At 29.2% G+C, this 25,834-nt stretch overlaps 2 protein-coding genes across 2 annotated transcripts; one reads left to right on the top strand and one right to left on the bottom strand.

The window, feature by feature from the left end:
• Positions 1–8,486: 8,486 nt before the first annotated feature.
• On the bottom strand, positions 8,487–10,113 carry LOC106759823 (probable WRKY transcription factor 17). Its single transcript, XM_014643170.2, has 3 exons — positions 9,422–10,113; positions 9,209–9,334; positions 8,487–8,977 (listed from the first exon to the last, which is right to left on the bottom strand). Exons 1-3 carry the CDS (start codon positions 10,024–10,026, stop codon positions 8,821–8,823), a joined length of 888 nt encoding a protein of 295 aa, XP_014498656.1. The 5' UTR covers positions 10,027–10,113; the 3' UTR covers positions 8,487–8,820.
• An 11,153-nt stretch (positions 10,114–21,266) lies between these two features.
• Positions 21,267–25,397, top strand: LOC106760074 (auxin efflux carrier component 2-like). The gene is made up of 6 exons (XM_014643509.1): positions 21,267–22,362; positions 24,279–24,495; positions 24,604–24,689; positions 24,878–25,035; positions 25,124–25,200; positions 25,331–25,397. The coding sequence occupies exons 1-6, from the start codon at positions 21,267–21,269 to the stop codon at positions 25,395–25,397; spliced, it is 1,701 nt and encodes a 566-aa protein (XP_014498995.1).
• The last annotated feature ends 437 nt before the right edge of the window (positions 25,398–25,834 follow it).

Raw genomic sequence — 25,834 nt, forward strand, 5'->3', positions numbered from 1 at the left:
TTATCATTTTTTTGTGCTAATATATTGTTTTCTAATTTATGCCGACCAAAAAAAAAAAATAAGAACTATAATTTTTTTTTTCTAAAACACAAATCTCATCAAACTAATGTCATCCATAATATACTTTCACATAAATACATAAATATTTACATAAAAGTATATTTTATTTTGTTAAAAATTCATAATTTATAATATATAAGTAATTGCAAATCTTATCTTATAAGTTAGGTTTATAAGTTTGATTTAAATTTAAAATATACATTTTAACATAATATTAGAAACATAAATTATAATTCATCATGATAAAATTTGTTATTTATTAAATTTATTGTACTCTCCTATCGAACTATTCATTTATATTTAATTTTATTTTTGAAATGTATATGTTTCAATAAATGTATACAAGTGAATTTAATTTTCACTTTATAAGTTAATTTTATAAGATTGAATTAAATTTTAAATTCATTTATTAACATATTTATAATAAACACTTATAAATTGCAAGTGTTTTTTTGTTGTTGTTAAAATTCACATTCTCTTTTCTTGATTATTAATTGCTTATAAATTATTGCACAAAAATTGGTACATATATATGTGCACATATTCACCATAAAACGTGGAGAGGACTTTCAATTTCTCATGAGGCATTGGAAGCATTACATATAATCACGTAACATGATATATATTTGAATGGAAGTAAAAGGTATCTAGCTAGGTATCTTTGCATTATATTCCTTGCAGCCAAAGATTAGTGTTGACTATCCAATATATATAATTCAAACATAGGAGCTTTACTTTAGATCCAAACCAAGTAATCATATGCTGTATTAATAAACAAAAGCTGCTTAACTCACATGAACATGTTTCTTAAAGTATAGTGACAGAAACTGTGATCATATTATAATATATATATATCTGTCTTTAGATGTCAAGACATATGAAAGGCTATACTTCCTCTGCTGAAGGCATATAGTAGTACTGCTTCTTCAATGTAAAGCTTTGAGAGCATATAGGTTTCTCGTTGAAAGAGACTTAAAGAAGAAAGTTATCGATTTATATTATTTTTATAAGAAAATCAAATTAAAGGATTAAAATTATACTTTATGAGTAAAGTGATATTGATGTTTTTGGTTTATTTTTTAATGAATATCTAAAATGAAATTAAACTAAATATATGATTAAATTGAATATTGTTTTTGTATGTTTATGAAATTATTAATTTTTCATCCTGCCATGTATATTTATAGGTGTGTGGTGTATAGAAATGAAGTCGTGGCTTCAATATTTTTGAATAGATATGCACGAGATAAAAGTTTAAAAGAAGAAATTTATGTGTAATTGAGAAGAAAATTTGTAGTAAAAATAAAACTCTAACTAGGACATTAACTACTATTTTTGTAGATCAATTGATGTTTATTTCAACTTTGGATCATTTTTCTTACACTGTCATACTTTCTGAATTGCTAATGCATTGCAAATGGTACATTACACTAATCTATTGCTTGATCACCTTGATTTTTAAATGCTTGCTTTGAAATTGAAATTGAAAATTTAAAATATACAAATTGATAACTTAAAATTGTATTTGAATGACATTTTCATTTGGAATCCAACTAAGAGGTGTTATACACATTGGATTTCAAATTACAAAATGAAATTGGATTTGGAATTGAAAATGGAAATTGGGTTTGAATTTGAAATTTCAATATATCTTGTGTTTTGCAGTTATAGTTTTATTTGGATTTGGAATTAAATTTAATTTGTAGTGTTGCCATTGAAATTGAATTTCTATTTTAAATTACCCTTTCACTCAAAATTAAATTTGATTTGAATCGATTGTGTTATATTGAAGTTCAATTGGATTTTTAATTTAAAATTTTGTTGATTTTAATTTAGCACAAGTGCAAATAGAATTACATATGGAAATAGAGTAGGTGCAATGTCGGGATTACAATTTCTTTTTATTAACCTTAGAGAGTGTTGGATAGACTAATGCTAAGATTTTTATTTTTTTAATTAACTTTAGAAAGCATTGACGATCATTATAATTAACTTCTTCTTTTACAAATTCTATAATGTCTTGTTTATTTGAGTGAATTTGGGGGAGAATAATTGAGAGGATTTGATGATAAATTTTTTTGTTGTTTATTTGAATAAAATTGGAAGTAAGTGAGATTGAATTTGGAAATAAATTTTTTTAATCTGTCACATAAATAAAATCCTACACTAATTTTCACAAATTTTATTTCCAAATCTATTTTCACTTATGTTCAAATCTATTCAAATAAACAACAACAAAAAAATTACCTTCAAATCCTCTCAATTAGTTTTTCCCAAATTCACTCAAGTGAACAAAGCCTAAGTGAAAGCACTACTAGAAAAAACATATATGAAGTGTTAGTAACAACAAAAACTCATAATAAATAGTTATTACCATTGATTTTGCATCACAACTTGTATATGTAAAGCTAAAATCATTATGCTAATCCATTTGGATCAATTTTTGAAGGTTGACTTTAATCAACTAAATCCTCATTAAGTTTTCACTAATTTTTAAAATAATTTTTTAGTTAAAGAAATTTGGCATGCTAAGACAATTTTATATTAAAAATTTTGCACCAACTTGGCCGATGTTAATAACATTAACTTAAAAAAAAAATCGTACAGTACATTCATGTTCAAATAATATAAATAAATGAGAAAAATAAATAAATAATTATAATTTTACCTTCAGTGACTTCATATTTAATAATTAGATATTTTACTCTTTATTCTTCTTCATGTTACCTACAGTGACTTCATATTTAATTCATGTATTGTTGGTTCATTTACCATCAGCTTAATCTAGAAACTGTTTCTCTCATTTTATAACACTTTTAATTATTTTCCTAAACACTTAAAAAATAGTAATAAAAAGGAAAAATTTAAGAAGAAAAACCAATAAAAGCATTGTAATAAACATTAAAAAAAATTGAATAATCTTGAATTGATTATTTTTGGTAGGACATGTTATTGATTCCATATAAAGAGGGATTATGTGGCTGGTTTCATGTTCATCTTCTTTGGGAAAAAATAAGTATCCAATGCATTAAAGGGAATATATAGAATTCTTATATGGTAGGCCTCACATATATCGGATTCTAGCAGGATAATCATTTCTGACTTTCAAAGTTTTCCATAAATTACTCATTTAACAATTTTTAATTTTATATACAATTTTGTAGGATAATAACTCTATCAATGTTGTCTAATCATACTCTCATCAATTATCTTTAACATATAACTTGGATTTTTATTTTATAATATTTTTTTGAAAGAAAATACTTAAATAAACCTATTAGAACTATACTACCCTAAATAGACCTATTGGAATATTGTGATACCTAATGGACCTATTTTATTTCTTTTATTTATATTTTTCTAAAATGAGGGGAAATAAAAAGAAGTTTAAAATTTAAAATTTAATTTATGAAATGTAATTTAGAGTACTTAATTAAAAATATTGAAATTAAATTCTAATTCTAACATCTCAAAAAATATAGTATTTAACTATATAAGATTTATCACACAGTCAACAAAGATACAAAATAAAATTATTTACAGTCATTTAAATAACTATAAATTAAAAAAACTATTTACAAAATAACAAATCCAAAACTATGTAGATCTAGATAGTCTATAGAAATTAGACATCAGAAGGTCCTTCTACCAGAGCTTGCTCTACTGATATTTCATCGCCCTCTACTCACACCCACTAGATAATCATAGCCTAAAAAAGAATTACAAAAACATACAACAAGGCACAAAACAAGGAGAGTAAGCCAGAGAAATAAGGCAATTCATATATTATATTAACAATTCAAACATTTAAAAGAAGATCAACAGAGAGTGTTAGAAAAGACTCAGACCCCAAAAGAGTGAAGAAAACCCCTACATGCAAAGACACCAAACTTTAAAGAAAATGGTAGAAATCAACTTACTCTATAGTTAAAATCAATCGGTTAAAAATGAAGATCTCGTCTCAAGGAACCCTTAGGCGATCTCTAATGTTCCAATAGATGAGTAGGGAATTATGATTTATAAAGGGAAGGTAGAGAAAATTTTAAAGAAAGAAGTTCTAGCGAGATAAAACTTCTTAGATGATGCGGATTAGAAAATTTTATTTATACCATATGTTTTTTAAATAAAATAATAGAATATCATTATTTAAAACATTCTATCACATCTAATACTCGATTTTTGAGAGTCTTACACTTTAACACATCATAAATTAGTGAATTAATTCATTTACAAATATTATATTTTATTTATTTTATATTTTTATTATTGTATAATTAAAATAAAATACCTTTCTTTTATTATAGTAATATAACTAAAATAAAATACCTTTCTTTTATTATAATAATACAATTAAAATATTCACTTATTTTACCACTCATTATTATAAATATAATAATTATAATTGATGTGACAACCTAACAAATAAATAAATTATTTGTTTAATCTATATATTACATAAGCTAAGTTACGTATTGATTCTATAGGAATTAGTATCGTGCAACGAAATGTTTAAAAATGTGTTTGGACACAAAATCAAGAGAGGAGAGGAAAATTGGTTTTATTAAAATTTTTGTTTTTCCTTAAAATCTTTTTTCGAACAGAATAAAGTAGAGAATAAATGATAGAGAAAATCACATAGAAAATGTTTATACTAGTTCGAATTAAAAGATTCTACGTCTAGTTGTTATTCACTTTAAAATAAATAAGTGATTAATCTTTCACTAAAATTACTTTAATGATATAATATAAGTAAAGAACAAAGTAAAGTGGAAAACACATCTCTTACCCGATAAAAGATGATGGCAGCACATTCCTTCGACACACGATGGAATGAAGAACAATTTGAAACAGTTTGGTAGAGAACCACTTCCACCTTAGACACACTAAGATAAGTTTCTCCTTCTTCAACCACTTGATCAAGCAACACTTAAACATTTAGAGCTTCCTCCGAACCAATTATGTACTTTGTAATAGTTTTGATTACCTTCTGAAGGTTATGGTGACTTCTATTTATAGGCCATGGATCAGAAATTGAAAAGATAACTCTCAACTGCTAATAATAATCGATTATTAATCAATTAATTTTGACTGTTATAAGGTATTGTAAATAATGATAATCGATTATTGTCGAACTTTGGACAATTATGGCTTTCGCTGATAATCGATTATCCTTAACAATAATCGATTATTGCTGAATCAAATTCTTTTTTAATTCTACTCATAATAATTAATTATTTCCCGAAGTAATTGATTATTGCCGGAAGTAAACTGTATTTAAAAGTAAGTTACAATACCTTTAAAAGTTTACAAGTGAAAGTAAAGTCCCAATACAAAGATTTTTACAAAAAATACTTTAACAATGTATGAGATAATTCTTCTAAGTCTTGAAATGCATCATCATCAAAATCTCTTCACAACATCCATGTTTTTCATCATATTCACATTTAAGAATTATCAAGTATCCATTATAAAAACTTTATTTTCCTTAAAGTATTTTTGAGGTTCTTACAAAAATATAAAATCATTTATAAGAAATTTAAAAAAGATTATCTTATGAAGGTTTTATTTATATTAATTTAGAAATATAAAATTATCTTAACTCTTTTACTAGAGCATAACTCAAGATCTAAAAACTGATGTATATGGAATGACTCGATAAAAACAAAATTTCATGATTATCTAATAAGTATAATTGTTTTTTTTTATTGAAGATATAATTGTTAGAAATCTCTCCCAAATATTCAAAGATTCAAAGGATCTATTTTAAATAATATTAACCTAATCAACAGTCTTTCAGTAACTAATATCTGAAGTATAGAACAAAAACTCGCCGGGATTTTAAATCCAGTTATGACGGGCTTGATGGAATAAAGGCATTGGTTCGATGGGCCTAGCTCGTTCCGTACAGTAACCATTTTTTTTTAAAAAAATCATTATTCAACAAAAGTGTTTTCAATGCTTTTTAGAAAAACTCATCGATCACTAAAATTGAAATTGTATCATAATATAAACTATTTATCATAACTATAAAATATAATGTAATATAAACATATTCATTATTACAAACGTTAATTACAGTGTAGTTTATAGAAAGTATTTAGTTACTATAAAATTTAATTATGTAAAATAAATACTCATTGCATAAATTAAAGATTCAATTAAGTTTAAATCTCTACAAAAATTTTGAGTATTTTTAGTTAAATCTCCGTTAAATATTGTTGTTTAGTGAGTACTAAGAATTTTTTGTATCTTTTAAGAGTATAATTTCAGTTTTGGTGGTTTGTTAAAATCTATATAATTAACATAAAATTATACAATTTAAAATACAAAGTTACTCACATCTTATTGAGAGAGAAAATTTTAAGAATAAAACACTATCTTAAATATTTTTTAATACTAAGTGTTATTCTTAGTGTTGTGTATCTTTCTTAAAACATGTATTATCATCCTAGGTATAAATCATAAAAAAAATGAGCTAACATAAAACCAAAACATTTAAAAAAAAGAAAAACTTTTCAATAATCCTTTTTTATAATAAACTAATAAAACAAATATTTTTTTTTTCACTAGACAAAAAGTGAAACAATTGACCAAGAGACAGTCTTCAAGACCAACCTTTATCCTTTAGCGACTAAGTTTTATCCTCTAGTGGTCGACCTTTTTTGTTGCGATTATCCTCTATAGGCTGAACTTCACAGTCAAGGTTATCCTTTGGTGGTGACCTTTGCGGCCAATATTTATCCTCTGGTGACCGAGCTTAGTGGCCGAGCATTATTCTCTGGTGACTAAGCTTTATCTTTTAGTGGCTGAGATTCGTGGCCGAGGTTATCCTCTAGTGGTTGAGTTTTAGGGTTGAGATTTATCCTCTACTGGTCAAGTTTATCCTTAACTAAAAAGTCAACAGAGTTTGAGACTAAGATGTCTGGGTGACAGATTAAGAGGTCGAGGTTGAGTTATGAAGACAGTTCAAAGGTGGTTCGTCCAAGGTGGTAGGAAGCAATGCAAAACAGTCTGTTGTCTTATGTGTGAATAATGCATGGACCAGATAGGCCTTCAAATGGATCATCAAGTTAGTGTTGTTCTATTATATCTTCAAATTTTGATGAGAATTCCCATTGGAATGTTGGCCCGAGTTAGTGTTGTTCTGTTATATCTTCAAATTTTGATGAGAATCCCCATTNGAATGTTGGCCCGAGTTAGTGTTGTTCTGTTATATCTTCAAATTTTGATGAGAATCCCCATTNGAATGTTGGCCCGAGTTAGTGTTGTTCTGTTATATCTTCAAATTTTGATGAGAATCCCCATTNGAATGTTGGCCCGAGTTACTTTCAATCATGAAAGGATGAAAGTTGTTAAGCGGATATAGATAGCCTACTCTATCCTAGAAATTCAGATGTTGGGTGTGTGTCTGAGAAGTCTAAGGACCTTCCTAATTTACTCGTCTATCCTAATTTACTCGTCTATCGAGCTGTCTGGTATAATTTTGAGACTTTATGACTAGCCATCTGAGTGGGGCTATGATGCATTTATTTGTTGTGATGATCTTATATAAAATGCAACTAAAAAAATAAGATGATATTTTGACCACAATTATTTTACACTCACTTAATAATATTATTCATTATTCTTCTCTCTTTCTTTTCTTTTACAAATATAAATATTTATGATTATTTTATTTTTATAATATCTTTTGAAATAAAAATAATGTAAATCAAAATCCTGTTATTCAAAGAAACAGATAAGAAATCCAACAATCCACACAGCTCGTAACTGTACAAACAAATTCACATGAGTATGGAAAGTACTGTTATATATCTCAAAACAAAACAAATGCCTAAAACATAAGGTCTACGATGGGAGAATATGAATCAAAGAACAAAGGGATAACATCAACATCGTACCTAAAATGCTCGTAGAAGGACAATATTAAAGAAATAAAGAGATGTCTAGAAAGGGATGAACACGTTTAAAGCCAATCCTGATCGGCAAAGGTAGTTGAAGACAAGGAATTTTTTTTTTTTTTTCCTTTTTCATAACATTCACTTAAATAACATCTAAGAGAAACAAGATACTGATTCATGACAAAAAGATGTTTGAATTTTCCCTAAACATAATTTTCTTTAATAACATTTCATGCTTAGTATTCCTAAAATAGATGAACTAAAATATTATTATTGAATTTAAATGAATAATTGAATGGATGATTATTTTATGGCGTGAAACGGTGAAGGAAGGTTAGGTTACGTAAGTTAATGGGAGAGGAGAAGATGAGTCAAAGAGATTTAAAGTAACGGTGAATGGGACCCACTCGCCATAACAACCATTGACCTGTTCCTTTATCATTATTCCAACTCCACATGCACCTCTTACTGGGACCCACCCCTTGACTTTTTTTCATCACTTTTTTCAACAAAAGGAATCTAATCTTTCAACTTAGATCTCCCAATATTATTATTACCATTATTCATTACATGGATCGTATATATTCTTCCCACCAAATAATTCAACTCCCATATCAAATCAAATAAATAAATGCCTCGTTTGCATAAATAAAAAACGCTTCACTATATTTTCATTTCATTTCGGGTCAAATTTACACAAAAGTCCTCGTCAAATTTAGACGACTCCGTCAAAGTCCACACCGCAAAAGTTGACTTCCAACCCAACTTTTCCGCCCTTCAACCTCGCATCCGCCGTTACCGTCACGGCCGGACGGGCACTTCCCTCAAGTTTCCGACACCACGCCGTTGGCTAACAAGCTCAAAGCCCGAAACCACCGCCGGTAGCGGCCGGCAACGGCAGCGCGTGACGGTGCTCGCCCTCGTATGTCACTATCAGCATCTTCGGGTCATCTTGGGCGCGTTCCACGTGCTTCCTCGCCGGGCACCCTCTGACGGTGCTGCACTTGTAGTACCCACTGCCAAAAACACAGCAATTCTCTATAAGAAATTTCAATTCCAGATTCCGATTAATTGGGCAGCATGTAAACTACGTAAATGATTGAAGCCAAGTTTCAGTTATGATTGAAGAACTAATATATGTATGCTTATCCCTTAAATTAAAAATCGATTTTTTTTAACGGACATTGAGATCTGCATTTGACTTCAACCCATTTAACAAGGCGATGGAAGAAAGAATAGAATAATACCGAGGAAAAGGTGAACCCTTGATCGGTTTTTGCCCGTACTTCCTCCACGAGTACTCGTCCGGCGGGATGTCGGCGATCTTGGAACTTATCGCCGGGACTCTGATGGATTGTTTCACGCGTGATTTCCTGAATAAAAAAAGAAATCAACATCAGTTTCTCTGTTTGATTGTGGTTAAAAATTATTAATTTTTTTGAAGGGTGCAGGGGAAAAACCTTTTCTTGGAGCAGTGGCAGGAGGGTTTGGCGGAGAGCGCGGCATCGCGGCACTTTTTCCGGTGGGAGGAGGAGAGAGGAGGTTTGGCGGCGGAGGGAGGGAGGAAAGGACCGATCTTGCCGTCGGAGACGCTGGCGTCGTTGGTGACGGAGGATAAAAAGGAAGAGGAGGTGGTGGTGGTTGTGGAGAGAGTGAGAGTTTCGTCTTTGTTGCAGGGCTTAGAGTTGAGAATGGTGGGTTTAACAAAATCCAAAGTGAAACCTTGTTGGGTTTGAGGTTGGGGTTGAAGTTGTGGTTGTGGGAGTGGTTGCGGTGGGGCCTGGGGTTGGGGTTGGGGTTGGGGCGGTGCACGGCGGAAGCGAGCGTGGCCGGTGCGGTTGAGAAGGTTAATGACCTGTTTGAACTTGGAGACGGTGAAGTCGGTGATTTGGGAGCAGTCGAGGTTGTTGTTATTAGAAGAAAAAGAAGAAGAATTGCAGGCAGAGGGAGAAAGGAGGCGAATGAGATGCTCCATGCTTTTCAAACCAGCGGAAGCAGCTTCTTGTATTGCTAATTGTTCCTCCATCCTGGTTCTTGGAACAGGATCCACCATATCCACTGCCATGAAACAGGAACAAGAATTGTGAGAAGAAACAAAGGAAATAGGTTTTTGTTTTTGTTTTTGTTTTCGGTTATGGTGTGGGAAGAGGAGAAGTTATAAAACAGAGAGAGGTTGGAAAGTCAAACAAGTTTCGTGGATCCAAGGGCGAACATTGGTTGCAACAGAGAAAGTACGCCACGACAAAGCAATAGTTACTGTGAAAGTCCAAAAGAGGTGTTGGTGGTGGGTCCCACTTTCCTTCGATAAGTGGGTAACAGATAAGAAACCAGAAAAAATTAAATAAATGTAAAAGCCACACATTACAAAATATCATTATGTTAATACCATCATTCCTTTTTTTTTCTTTTTTTCCTTTTCTTCAACTCACTGTACTTCACAACCAACCACTGTCTTAACATTAACTTCTTTTTTTCTCATCATATATATTTCTCTCCTTCTACAACAATATTTAATTTTCTCATTTAATTCCTAATAAATATAAACAAATATATTCAGAATGTAAACTCTAGTTCTTTCAGCAGATAAATTATTTCTTCAGATCCAGACAATGCACATGCTATCATTTGAACGTGCATGCTGTCATTATACATTGTTATGATGTTTGTCAATTTATCAAACAATTTTACATCTCCTATTTTATATATAACTTCTATATAATCTTATTGTAATAATATTGATGTTAGTAAATAAAATAAAATAATTATTAACCATAGGATCTTAGTAAAGAATTATTAAACATGCAAGTTCTTAATTCTACTTTTCCTTTTGTCGATAAAGTGCTTTACACTGTTCAATGCTGCTACGTTAGGACGAAGGAAGTGTTTATAAAGACAAACTCTTAATTTCATCTTTTGCAAATAAGACAGTCAACACTTCATTTTTTTTTTCTTCTCTAAATATATCTATTGCTTAGAAAAATTATATTAATAAACCCTTTTAATTTTAATTTGTACATTAAATAGAATCAAATTCTGATTTACAAATAATATTTTTTTTTCTGTAGATGGTGATTAATATAAAATTATCAATATAAATAATCACTATTTATATGCTAGAATTATGTTCTCATTACAATAACCTGATTTACTTATGTAAATAAAATTTGAGATTGCTTATTTAGGTAATTCTTTTAAGAATAAATAAAACAATTGGTACTACTTTTCTTATCATTACAGACTCAATTTTTTTAAATTTCCACACTGGTTCTTCGTATATTTTAAAAAATCTCTTAAATTACCCTTTAGACGTGTATATTTAGTATTTATCTTTTAAACAAAAAGTAAATATAATTTTATGAAATACTGATGTAGATAAACTATATTATAAAACAAAATTAGAAAATTTTCAATTTATATTTTCTTCTATAACAATATCCCATTGATCACTTCTAATTTCGAAGAGCCTAAAGGAGAAAATAAATTCATCAAAAGCTTTTCAAAAGTTTAGATATTTAATAAAGAAATTATTTCAATAGTTTTAGATGCAAGTAAAGAAAAATCAAACAAAGAGATATATAAGCATTCCAATAAGATGTATAAATTTGTCAAACCAACAATACTCACATAAAAGACCTTTTCTAAGAGGCTAAAATTATGTAATGATTAAAAAAATTGTGTGAAAACTATTAGGATAGATAAACATATTATAGTGGTAAACAGCACACAGCAATAACAATATGAAATTAAGCAAATGGCAAATACATATGTATAATTGTTATATTATACTAAAGGTAATACTTTAATAAGAATTGAAAGCAATAGAAAATTAGTGTGGAAGGATGAGATCGAAAGCTTGGTCTTTGCATCTTTTATCTTTTTGTCCTCTTGTTGATGGTTGACTCTTGCAAACAGCAAGTTATGGAACTTTAGGTTTTGAAATGAAGCATTGATTCTAAACACGATTTTTATAAAGGTAAGCTATGTAGCATTAATTATTCACTCCATGAAACGACGTAAAATGGATCACCACTTTTGATTTCTTTTGCAAGGTCAAAGGCTCAAAACCTAATTTCGCCAACACCATGGGAAAGACAAACCTTGTGATGCTCTTTACTATAAAATTAAAAGTATTCAAACCAATCTTTTGCTCATTTCAATGCATGGAGAGTTTCAAAAGCTGAGAATCAAAATACTCATGCATTTATTTAATTTGAAATATCATGTTCATTCTTTCTTTTATCACTAAGAAACAACTATGCTTTTTTTTTTTTTTTTTATTATTGAATGAAGACACGAATCTTAATAATTATATTTTCCCACATGAAAATTATAAAACTCAATTGGTGTTTAACTAAAATACCATATGTAAACTTGCTAGAATTTGTGTGAGAAATAAATCTAAAGAATTAGTAAAAATAAAATCAAAATATCTCTCTCAAAAATAAAATGCATTATTTCGGAAAGGTAAAATCGACCCAAATTAAAAGTTTTTTAAAGATAAAGGTAAAAAGTAAGCACCAAAAATAAAATAAAAGACTATAGCTATATTTAATCTAATTATTCTTTATAATTATTTAAAACAAAACTAAACAATCATTGCTAACAAAACTCTTGAGAATGAAGGATACCAAACCACACACGTTAGATACGATTGGAATACTACAATTCGAATTTATTCCACTTGGTAGTGCACACGCTTCATACCACATAAATTACATTTAGTTTACATAAAGTCAAGGTTTAATAGTTCATTTATGTAACTATTATGATTTTTTTTTAATTTTATACCACTAATTTTAATATTCTTTTTTTTTTAATTTTATTTTTCAAAAGAAGACTACCCAAATAATAGTAACCAAGTTATAAAAAAGACGTAGCATGAAAAAAAAACAATACATAATCAATTAAAGTTGATTTGCTGAAAAAAAAAAACTATATTATTATTCTTAATTTGGTGGAAGATGTTATATGGGGTTTTTTTTCTTTCTTTTTTTTTAAAAAAAGTAACTAAATTAAGAATATTTAAAATAGTGAAATGACTTTGAAAAAATCATTGTATAGTAAAAGAAAAAGAAAACGTGTTAAACCTATAGAAATAGTGTGATGGGGAGAGAGAATTGAATTAAATTAGAGAAGAAGAAGGTTCGGTTTGACATTTATTATGATGGTTTTTTCTAACATTGACATTAGCATTGTGTTCAACGTTTTAGTGCAACTACTACGCAAGCTCACCACATCCACAGAAAAGTAATTAATAAAGCATTTGAACATGGTTACAGTGGTGATGGATGAGTCGACGATGATCGAACGGTGGTGGTGCGGTGGCTGAGGTAGTTGACCTAAGATTAGGTTTGAATAATGGAGAAGCACATGATGGAGAATTGGAGTTTGGGTCAAAGCCAGCAGAATACAGTAATTGGTTTTGTGGTTCATGCCAACTTCAAACCAATTCATATTCAATCCTCCTAGTTGGGGGTCTACCTCAGCAAATACACTTTTTTTCTAAACTTCTCTTCACGTTTTTCAGTTTTTTATTTTGTGAGTTCGTTGACTTGTGATGTGGTGAACTTGTTAAGATCAACCATTTGGAAATTAATTCAAGGGGAAAATAGAAAAGTCAATCAAAATCTAATGTCCCATTTATCTCAAATTAAAGCTAGAATTTAAAAGCTTTGAGTGTGTCTCTAGCTTTTCCACTTTGAGGTTTGATTATGACTTATATTGTACACAAAGGAGAGAACAAGAAACAAATTGTAATGATAAAAATGTTTACTAAACTTAACAATTAAAAAGAGCAGAAAAAAAAAAAATAAAAATATATATATATATATATATATATATATATATATATATATATATATATATATATATATATATATATATATATAGTAGAGACAAATAAGTTGTTTAGGTTATGAGGTTGAGTCACTTCAAACACTTTCACAGTCCCTGAAGTTTCACTGATTTTTGGGTTTAGTCCCTGCATGAAACATTGAAGGCAATTAGTCTTCATAGTTTTAAAACTATTACTCTTAATCCTTAAAATTGGATGGCGTTAAATTTTAACTAACAGCCAGTCACATGTAATGTTAGTTAACTGTAATTGTGTGCCACGTTGCTCTTTTCCATGGACTACAATCAGACCTCAACTTCCATAACCACTGTAAAATGAACTCCATCACTGTCGCACATTCATCTTCATCTTCATCACTTACAAAACTAGAAATTAGAAAATCTCAATTACCAAGAAACCATAGAATCACGTTGATTTACCAAACAAGCCACAAACTTGCCTAAAAACTATAGAATCAGTGAAAACTATGAGATCCAACCCCAATCAAGAACAAAAAATGAACCACAAATTCCATATCAGATAGAAGGCAATAATTCTGGAATGAGGCCGCAAACACAGTAACAAAGTATTTCAAAACTCAATTTAAGAAAAGCAAATCATAAAAAAAACTTCAAATCACGCGAACGGGAAGCAAGAGAAATATGCAGAGAATGCTTAACGCAACAAGAATCACGACTGGCCCCACGGCGATTCCGACCACCACAACAAGAATCTCTCTCTGTTTCGCACTCCTTAGGGTTTTCTCGACTCTTCGATTTTGGGGCTTAAACCCTCGATTTTGATTTCGATTTAGGGCTTTCGATTCACGTTTCTGTGTCCTAAGGAGCACCAAATATCGTTTTGATTTCGGGAGGTGAGAGAGGGGAAGAAGAGGAATAGTCGTGCTTGAGCGGAAGACGAGTGTAGGTGGTGGCTTCGCCGCCGGGGACCACTGGTTTCTGAAATTTAGGGGAGTGAGGCACGCAGAGACAGAACCATCTGTAGTTTTCTTTCTCTGATCCAGTGTCAATTATTTATATTGAGCAACCTTGTTAAAGTTGTACCTAAAAGAACATACAACAAATTTCAGAACAACATTCTTCTGACCGTCAAACACAACCCTTAACACAACAAGCGTACCAAGAACCAGCAGGAATGGCAACAGATTCGTTCCTCGGGAAAAACGGGTTGCGGTGATTGAACACCAAAATCAATGCTTCCAGATAAAGAAGGAGATTGGGGCACCGTTTGAATCAACCTATTAAACCCTAAAACACTTCCTAATTTGAACTCTGACAGGAAGGTTGGTGTCGGCGATGGAGAGGGGAAAGGGGTTGCGGAGGAAGCACAAGGGGCAGATGAAAAACCAAAAAAGAGTAATTCAAATGTTAAAAAAAAAATTACGTGGCAGAGAGTGCATAGTGAGACGTGGCAGTGTCATTAGCCACCTCACCAAAAAATTAACGCCATCTAAAATTAAGGACTAAACATATATGTTTCTATACTAGGAGGATCAAATGCCATCAATGTTTCATGCAGGGACTAAAACCAAAAATCAGTGAAACTTGAGGGACTAAAAGCATATTTAACCCTATATATATACTAGAGACAAATAAGTTGTTTAGGTTACGAGGTTGAGTCACTTCAAACACTTTCACAATTTGTCTTTTAATATCGTCTGGTCTCACTCTCTGGTCCTCTTTTTCGCTCTTCCGTCTGGAGTAGCACATGTCAAAGGTTCTCCAATACTTAAGTCTGTATACAGTCTGTATGGTAATTTGAGATCAATAATAAATGCACAACGAATATGAACCACCTACCTCTTACCTTTTATCTATATTTATAATTTCTTTCACGGACTTGAGATTATACACAGACGGACACAGTGTGCACACCTATATATATATATATATATATATATATATATATATATATATATATATATATATATATATATATATATATATATATATATATATATATACTTGCTAAAATAAACGTAAAATATTTTTAAATAATTTAGTTTTACATAAGAAAAACTATTATATACAATATTTTGAATTATTAGTGAAAGTTTAATATTTAATTCTCAATATGCAGTACACAAATGATAACCAATGGAAGTTAATTTACCTCTTAGGTAAGTAACATTCACATTATTCATAAATCCAAATCTAAAACCCTTAATTTTTCAAAACTAAAGATAAAATACCATATAACATATAATCATACACACATAAAAACATTTTAAATAAAAAAAAAGTTAATTAAACATATGTCACGTAAAATAGAAGAATATCACTTACTGAACGAGGTGTTGCTTGAACAATATAATTTAGAAAAAAAAAATCATTTGTTTCTCTCCATGGAACAACATGTTATTAATATGAAATATATTTCTTTAAGCATCACTTCATTTATTGAGTTGAGTGATACTGAAAGATGTATCTCTTCATCTAAACAACTAGTATAGCTTGAGTAAGGAGTTCCAAATTTTGAGAATTTTGTATCAACTTTTTATTTTTTTATAACAAATAAATGCTTGAATGAAATATATAAAAATAAAAACCTAAAAACACATACAATCAAGTCCAGTCAAAGTTTTCACATACTAATATATACATGTTTCTATTTCATTTATAACCATAGTATTGATCACTAAAATGTCATTTCTATTAAAATCACTATCTCTTATGTTATCATCTCATTTCAAAAATAGATAAAATCTAGATAAAATAAAATAGTAAAATAGTTACAGAGTCACCTCTTCACATTCATATCCATTTAAGATTTTAAAACTAATTTAAATTTGACTAAGGAATTTTTATTCCAAGATTTCATCAACTTTAACCAATAACATCATTTAATATACAAAGAATTCAACAATTCAACTCAGTATTTCAATTCTCAAGGACTAGTAATAACCAAACTGAAACTCGAATTCTATTTTCTAAAACTGGAAAATTTCTCCAAACTCAAACCACCCAACAAAATCAAAGCTAACACAGAACATTAAACATACAAAATCTTTCATATATACAATGTCAAATCATAACATACAATTTAACTTAGAATTTTTAAGAGTTAACTTTTCTTATCTTACTTTAATTTTTAAGGTAATTAGGTTTTGAATAGAATGATGAGTCAAAGATACTTTTAAATTGATCATTTTTCAAAAGTCAAGTCTAAAATATAAATACGTTACAATTAACTTAAACCTAAATACGTTTCAAAAGTCAAACCTAAAAAATAAATTAGGTTTTGAAGAAAAAGTAACTTAAAGTTTGAGGAAAAATTATATATACTTATTGGAAATGCAATTTTTATTACTTGATTTAGATTTGCTTTAACTTGAATCTCGAAAAAAAAAAAAGTAATTAAACTTCTGGATAAAAATCAATGAAAAGTATATACATATATATAATTAAAATTTAATAAAATGAGCATCATATTATAATAATATCAATATTTGGACAAAATTGAAACCATGAGAAGTGATTCAACACACTACAAGAATATAGGCATATAGCGGTGAAAACGGGACGTCAAAAAGGCAAAAACAGACACTAACAGTAAAAATTGGTTATTTTTGGTATATTCTTACTCTTTTTCTTTATCTCTATTCATGCACTTATTATCATAATTCTTTCAGGAATTTATAAAGGTTCCATAATTAAGGAGTAAGATTACTCACATTAATTATGGAGTTAACTTTGTAATTATGTGATATATTTAATTCATATACATTTTTATTGGGTTTGTTTTAAACATGAAAACCATCATCGATTGATTGAAGTTTGAATATTCTTTTATTAAAGGAAAATGTTTACTTTCTCAAGATGAAGTCAAACCTAATCCTGGTTAAAAGATAAGTTTCTTTCTTGATTAACATGCTTGTCATATTGACCATCTTCTTCTTAATTTCTACTTTGTTTCAAATCCAGCATGACATAGAGTAAGAATTTAAAAGAGACCTTAATGAACTAAATTCATATAGAATCTCAAAATAGACTTTTTTAACAACTTTTTGACAATGTATACATAACAGTTTGTGATTAGTTCATTTCAAATATTTTTTTAGAATAAATTCAATTACACCAATAAAATGATAATATGTGTCCTATTGTCAAAACGTTGTTAAAAAAGAGTTGTTAAAATATCATTGTCTTCTTTTTATGATTGGGATGAGATTTCTATTTAGAGGAAGGAATCCATCTAAAAAAATTCTTTGACATTTAAATTAAGAAGAGAATTTAAAATATATGAGTAAGAGTATGAGATACTAACTAACTGAGTATTATTTGAAGAATATAGAATCACTTATTATAATAATACTTACCTCGAGCATTTAATAAAGATAAGTAAGTTTGGTTGTTCCAAAATATAAACACTTAATAATCTTTGTTAAGTCGTACTCTTTATAATAAATATAATATTTTACTTACAATATTATAAAAAAGAATATCATGTAACAATGAGAGGGGGTTGACATATTCTTGAATGAAGAATTGCGTTGTGAATTTACGCGGTGGTGGAAAAAGAATGAAAGGGTCGAAGTAAACAGTGTGTTTCTGAAGGGCTTTTGTCCTAAGTGCAACACTGGCATAGGAAGACGAAAACCAAAGCCTTCAAGTCAACAATTTGGAAAATTCATCACTTTTACTCAGACTAAGTTTCTAATACTATTCAAAATTTCGTGTATTTTACACATAAAATTCAACAAAGAAAAGAATATGTTTTTTAATTAGTATTTTGTTATGATTTTAAAATAAGGTATTATTAAATAAAAATAAAGAAAAAAGTGAAAGAATAAATGAAAAATAAATAAATATTGTTTAAATATGTAAAAATTATTTTGAATTTTATGAGATTAAACTTGTCACGTTATAAAATATGCAATTTTAAGTTATTAAAATAATAATATTTTCAGTTAAATATTATGTTTATAATAAATAATTTGAACATAATTAATGTATATTCTAAAAGTTTATATATCTCTGTGTGTGTAACACACTACTAAATCTTTGATACGATTGATATGATGTATCTAAGAAAGCCCCAATGGGTTTGTTTGGCTTAAAAATGTTCAAAATTGAAAAACTAATGAATCTCTACATCATTCCTAAAAAATGTTGTTCCCACATATTTGTTCAAGTAAAAACTTGATCCTTGTTGGTTAACTGGTCAAGGATGCTAACATTTTTGTAATCCCTCTATCATTTTTTTAATACCTAGCTACTCCCAATAAATTTTGATCTCAAAAAATGTTACATGAGATGTTTTGCATTTATCTTATAAGGATATGTTATATATATATATATATATATATATATATATATATATATATATATATATATATATATTATTAAATATCTTATATAGAAATTTTATATTTATTTCATTTTTATTTTTAGTTAGTTTTTTATTTGTATTTTAAACTTAGTCCATATTTTTTTATTATAAATAGAGTATTCTAGGTGTATATTCAATATAGGAGAGATTAATTTCATAAATAGTTTTTACTATATTGAACACGGTATTAGAGGCAGATTCTTTGGAAAACAATTCGTCGGCCCTACCCATTACAATCATCACTGCCACAGTTAGAGTTGTCAGAGTTCTAGTTTCAACTAATTACCACATGATTTGGATCGTTTTGGCCAGGCGACAACTGTACCGTCAGTGATGCTTTCATTGAAGTTCCTATGCGCTCTCAACACCTTTCAAAGTTGTGGATATGCTACATTTTTCTGTCATGCGTGGTGGCACGTTTCGTCTCCTCTTAAGTATCCATTCAAAGCGTCGATGTTGTCTCTTTTTCCTGTTTCAGGTGACTTGATTAAAGAATCTTGAATTTTTAGGGTTTCTCTCTCTCCTGTTCTAACCTCTTTTTATGTCATTTGTGCGTTTGATCCATCCATATATCCTTTTTTTTTTTTCAGTAGCAAAATAGTTCTTGTTAGTTTATTTATAGTCATTGTACTTACGTATGACGTCGATTATCCTAGAATTAGACATCAAAAGGTTATAAAATGTCGAATGCCCTAGAGTTAAATGTCAAAAGGTTAGTGAATTCAATAAAAGTTTGAGCGGGAGATTGAAAATTCATTCACTTTATCTTAGTGCGTGAGACTCTCTTCTTTGTTCAAACTTTTATCGAACAAAGTTTAATGACCATCACATATAATCTTTCTTTCATTTGATATAAATGAATGTTGATTAATTACTTTAGGTATGATTTTCGTTTGCTTTTATCGATTATTTTCATATTCTTGTCCTTCATAGGCCCATTCCGCTTTCTCTCTCACTGGTGACAACACTTTATTCCGACGAATTCACCTTTTGAAGGTTAGTTTTCATTTTTCTTTTTCGATGACTGCCATGAATTGCTAGGATTTCTCATTTGAAGAAAGGTTGAAGATGATCCCGTGATAGAATGTAGTGACAACTCTGCTTACTATAATGACCCTATATCTGCCACATCAATTAATGAATCCAACTCATAACAACAACTCAATTTAATTTTAACTCCGTAAACCTAATTTAAAGAACAATGATTCAATTGCATTAATTTTTCACGTTTAAAGATTCAATTGAGACAAAAAAAAAAAAAGACCTAATTGAAAAAACCAATATAAATAGCAATAAAATCTAAAAGAAAACCCATAACAAAACAAAGTAAAGAAGATTTTAATTTATAATATACTCTTTTTCGATGTTGATGATCATTTGAAACTTTTTTTTTTTCCACGTCCACCTTACAACGACGTAAAACATTAGTTTATTATAATATTTCATTTATATTTATTATTATTAATAGTATTATTCACACCCACTTTTCTTTTATACTTATTTAACAACCCTTAATACTATTATTTCAATAAAATTTTACATTACTATAAATTTACCCTTTGCATATTTTAGGTAAAAATTATTTTAGTAAAAAACTTTAATTTTTTTATTAAATATGTAGTTTAAATTTCTTTAATATTTGAAGTACACATCTTTATTAAAAAAGAAAAATTAACTGTGATATCACTGTACTCTTTACTCTTTGTCTTATAGATTTAAAATTTTTAATGATTCTTTTAATCTTAATTACATATTAAAGGTACATTTCCTTGTACTAAACATCCATCAACGCATGTTAAGAAAATAATTTCGTTTTTCTTATTATATTAAAAACAAATTAGATAAATATTTATTATACGTGAATTACTTAATTATTTATTTATTCTTTCTATAAACAAGTGTATAAAAAAATGGGTTATTAAAGTAAATTGTTGGTTTTCCGAAACTGGATTAAAGAAGTAAGTTCAATAGACGTCACTCTAATTTATTGTAATAATTCGTAATAAGGTAACACGAAGTGACACATCAATATTTTCAACATACAATTAAGTGAAAGTGCATTTTCAATCATGTTATATACCTCCCTTTTTCGTAAACATGAACAAGAACATTTCACAACCATGATCAAAGGAAAAGACGTGTACGATGTTGTGGCAGCGCTTGTGCCTCTCTACGTGGCTTTGTTCTTAGCATATGGTTCCGTCCGTTGGTGGAAGATCTTCAGCCCAGAACAGTGCTCTGGCATAAACCGTTTTGTGTCTGTTTTTGCAGTGCCCTTCCTCTCTTTCCATTTCATATCCAACAATAACCCTTACACCATGAACTTCAGGTTCTTAGCTGCGGACTGTCTTCAAAAGGTTGTGATTTTGGCTGCACTTTTTCTGTGGAACACTTTCACAAAGTGGGGTAGCATTGACTGGACCATTACACTCTTCTCACTCTCCACTCTCCCCAACACACTCATCATGGGTGTTCCTCTTCTCAAAGCCATGTACGGAGATTTCACAGCCACCCTCATGATTCAAATTGTGGTTTTTCAGAGTGTGATTTGGTACACTCTCTTGCTGTTCATGTTTGAATACAGAGGGGCCAAGTTACTCATCTCAGAGCAATTCCCTGACACTGCTGGAGCCATTGCCTCCCTAAGGGTTGATTCAAGTGTGAGCTCTCTCAATGGAAGAGAGCCATTGCATGCTGATGCAGAAATTGGAGAAAACGGAGAACTCCACGTGGTGTTGAGAAGCATGTCACGCTCTACGTCCTTAAGCATGCCTTCTTCATTCCACAAGTCATATTCAACACCTAGACCATCAAATGCAGCTTTTGTGGATATGCCTCAGAACATGTTTTGGAGGAGCAAGAGTGACGGTTGCGGGGTTTCTAGAGCTGGTTTTGTTTACTCATACCCCTCACAAAATCTAGGGTTTGTAGGGTTTGATGGTGGTTTTGTTTCTTCACACATTTATCCAAAACCAGAGTTTCCAGGGTTTGTTAGTGGTTTGGCTACTCCATACCCGTCTCCAAAACCAGTGATTGCATGGTCGGATGGTGGTGGCCAAAGAAAAGCAGGTTCTAAAAATTGTTCATACATGTTTGGTTGCAGCTTGAATGCATCATCAAATTCTGATGTTAATCAGAGACATGAAATAAATAGAGTTGGCTCCTTTGCCACCATTGGACCTTCCAAATTTCCTCTTGAAACTGCTGCTTCAAAAGGTAACACTCACTGAGAAATCTTGCATGTCATTTACCTAGAAATGTGACTGATTATACGTATAACCTTACTTGTTAAAAATGATTGAACATAGATATGATTTATTTTATTTTACAAAAGAGTTAAAAGTGTTGGAAAGTTATTTAACTTCATCCATTCTTAGTTACATATCATATATATGATCAGTGATATGTCTAGAGACTGGCTAGTTTCAACTTTTGAATGATTAATAATGTTCTCATATTACTAAAATGTCTAATAGTTAATCATTTGTGAAACAAAATTAACCACGTTGAATTATTTTTAAACACTACTTTCAAACATGTCATAGAATTATTTTTAAACACTACTTTCATGTGTATCAATATCATTACATTGCATTAATATATATTTTTATTTTTCATTTGTCAAATATGTTTCATGAATTAATTCTATGAAATATAAAAAATATAAAATTCTAACATATATAATATATTAAAAAGAACATATTATATATATATATATATATGCACACACACATATGTATGTATTCAATTTAATAAAGATATAATATTTGATAAATATAATTTTTAGCATCGTATAAATACATTGATTGTTCAATTACATCAAATAATGTATTTATTACATATAACATTTGGTTAAATTATTTAATTGATAGAAAAATTAATACATATTTATATATTTACCAATGTATTTACTAAACTTCAAGATTTCAAACTTTATACTGACAAGTAACAAGTAACTAGTTTAAACATTAATGAAGAAATGCATTTTATTGCATTATTAAAATTGATCAATATATTATTTTTAATAAATAACATATTGAAAATTAAGCGATAAATTTATTGAACGTAATCAATATCATATTATTGTAAATTTAATTTCCGATTTTAAGATGTTTTATAAACCAATTACCTTTATAGATAATTAACTTTTTATTATATATATGTATGTATGTGTATCACTTTAAATTTATTGAATGTATTGCATCAATAAACATGCCTTTGATGTACGGATTTAGTTATTAATTAGTCATATATAATAATTTCACTGAGTAATATATTTTTCTTATGTAGATAGATGTGTATAAAAAGCTATATATCAATACGTATATCTAATAGTATTATTTAGTTAACTACTTATTATATTTAATAAATACTAAAATATATTAATTATAGAAAAAGTTACCATTCAACAAATATAAAATATTATCTGTACTCTATTACATCATAGAGTAGTGGTTCTCGTTTAATTCAAATATATGTTGCACCGTTATTAATTAGTTTTTGTACATTGTAAACAACCTTCTTTGTCTTTGGGTCAATATGTAGGTTTTGTCCTGTCTTAATACGGCCCATTTCTTTTTACACCCCCTCAAAACTCATTCTGCACCACTATGAGTTTTGTAGGTTTAAAAAAAATTACTACAACAAGGATCGAAGTAAACTAATATTCATTGTCAAGGTCTGTTTCGATTTTTTTTTTCATTTTTTTTTTGTTTTAAAATTTTTTCTAGGATAATTTCTCAATATTCAATTTCCATTAAGATTTCAAAATTATTTCTAAATATGCTTTATTAACCAAAAAGCAGTTGAGATGTTTTCCATCTTGTTTTCTTCAATGTTCTTCAAGTGTTTATATGAGAAAAGCTTTTGAATAAAACCAAGATTCATTAAATTTATGGATAACCAAGATGTTGAATTGATTCGATTTCATTTTCTCCTTAGGTAGTAACTTTAACCCCCATATTATTTTTCAAGGAAAAATAACAGTGACATATATTTAAGTGAAAGTTTTAAATTTTGAAAAAAAAAACAAAAATTGTGATTTGTGGAATCCTTGCCAATTGTGGTTGATCACATTAGCAATAATCATAAAGTGGGAAAATTTGTAATCAGTTAAAACTTTTCTGTAGCAGAACATGAACTTGTGAGTCAAGAAGTAGCAGAACATCGTGCAATGGGGAAACAAAAAGAGGTGAAAAATGAAGAAGTTGAGACAAACAAAAATCAACAAATGCCACGTGCTAATGTCATGATAAAACTTATTCTGATAATGGTTTGGAGGAATCTGATAAGAAACCCTAATACATATGCAAGTGTTTTAGGTCTCATTTGGTCTCTCATATTTTACAGGTATTTTTTCCCATCTCTTTAATGTGTTTGTAAGTGTCTTTTTACAAAACTCTTGTTAATGGTATAATTATGATAACCATTATTTCAATCCTTGTTTCATGTGTGTAGGTGGAGCATCAAAGTGCCATCTATTATAAAAGGTTCCATTGAAATAATTTCTAACACAGGACTAGGAATGGCCATGTTCAGTCTTGGTATACGTTCTTGCCTTCCAACGTTAACATAGTTTTTCTTCTTTCTGACATTCTGCGAACAAATCTGGGTTCATCTTATTATAATTCTTGAAGTGTACATATACACATACAATGTCTGTTTTGTGTAATATGGTTTATTCTTAGGTTTGTGTTAATTTATGTTGTCTGTGTTTTATTCAATCACACAGGTCTATTCATGGCATTACAACCTAAGATCATTACTTGTGGAAAAACTCTGGCTGCACTTGCATTCGCAATTAAGTTCTTGGTTGGTCCATTTATGATTCTTGCAGCCTCCAAAATAATTGGTATCCATGGAGTTCTTTTACGAATTACAATTGTTCAGGTGAAACGAAACCTAGTATTGTGTTCAAACTAATCAAATTGGCTTGATAACTTAGTTTTTATTGTGATACCATTGTATGATTTTGCAGGCTGCTCTTCCCCAAGGAATTGTCCCATTTGTATTTGCAAAAGAATATAATCTTCATGCAGACGTGCTCAGCACAGCGTAATGTGTTTTTTTTCTTAAATTTATATGTGTGCGCTGGAAAATACTACTAATAATAAGAAATGCATTTCGTTAGAAATGGATTTAAAAGATGAATGGAAGTTCTAAAAGGATTTTTCACTTTTTGCAGAGTTGTCTTCGGAATGGTGGTTGCGTTGCCCGTAACAATAATTTACTATGTAGTTCTTGGACTTTAGTAAAAAGTTTCAGTAATACATATGTATGTAGCATTTGATGTATGGTATATATGGATAATGATATTTTAACAACTTTTTTTAACAACTTTTTGACATCAGAATATGTGTCACTATTTTATTGGTTTGTTTAAATTTATTCTAAAAAAATATTTGAAACGGACTAATTACAAACTCTCATGTATGCGTTGTCAAAAAGTTGTCAAAAAAGAATTGTTAAAGAGATTTTTTCCGATATATATTTGAAATAAATTGTACTAATACATATGTGTGAGATGGTTATGTTAAAATGCAATATTTATGATGCAGACAGAAGAGTTCTTCATGGATGGAATGTGATTCCTCTCTTGTGTTTGTTGCTTTCAAGAACACCTATTATGATCCATTAGAGGTAGATGGAATTGTTGTATTGTTATGAACATAGTTATTAATTTTAAGGT

The sequence above is a fragment of the Vigna radiata genome, chromosome 5 (assembly GCF_000741045.1).
Source record: "Vigna radiata var. radiata cultivar VC1973A chromosome 5, Vradiata_ver6, whole genome shotgun sequence".
Classification (NCBI taxonomy): domain Eukaryota; kingdom Viridiplantae; phylum Streptophyta; class Magnoliopsida; order Fabales; family Fabaceae; genus Vigna; species Vigna radiata.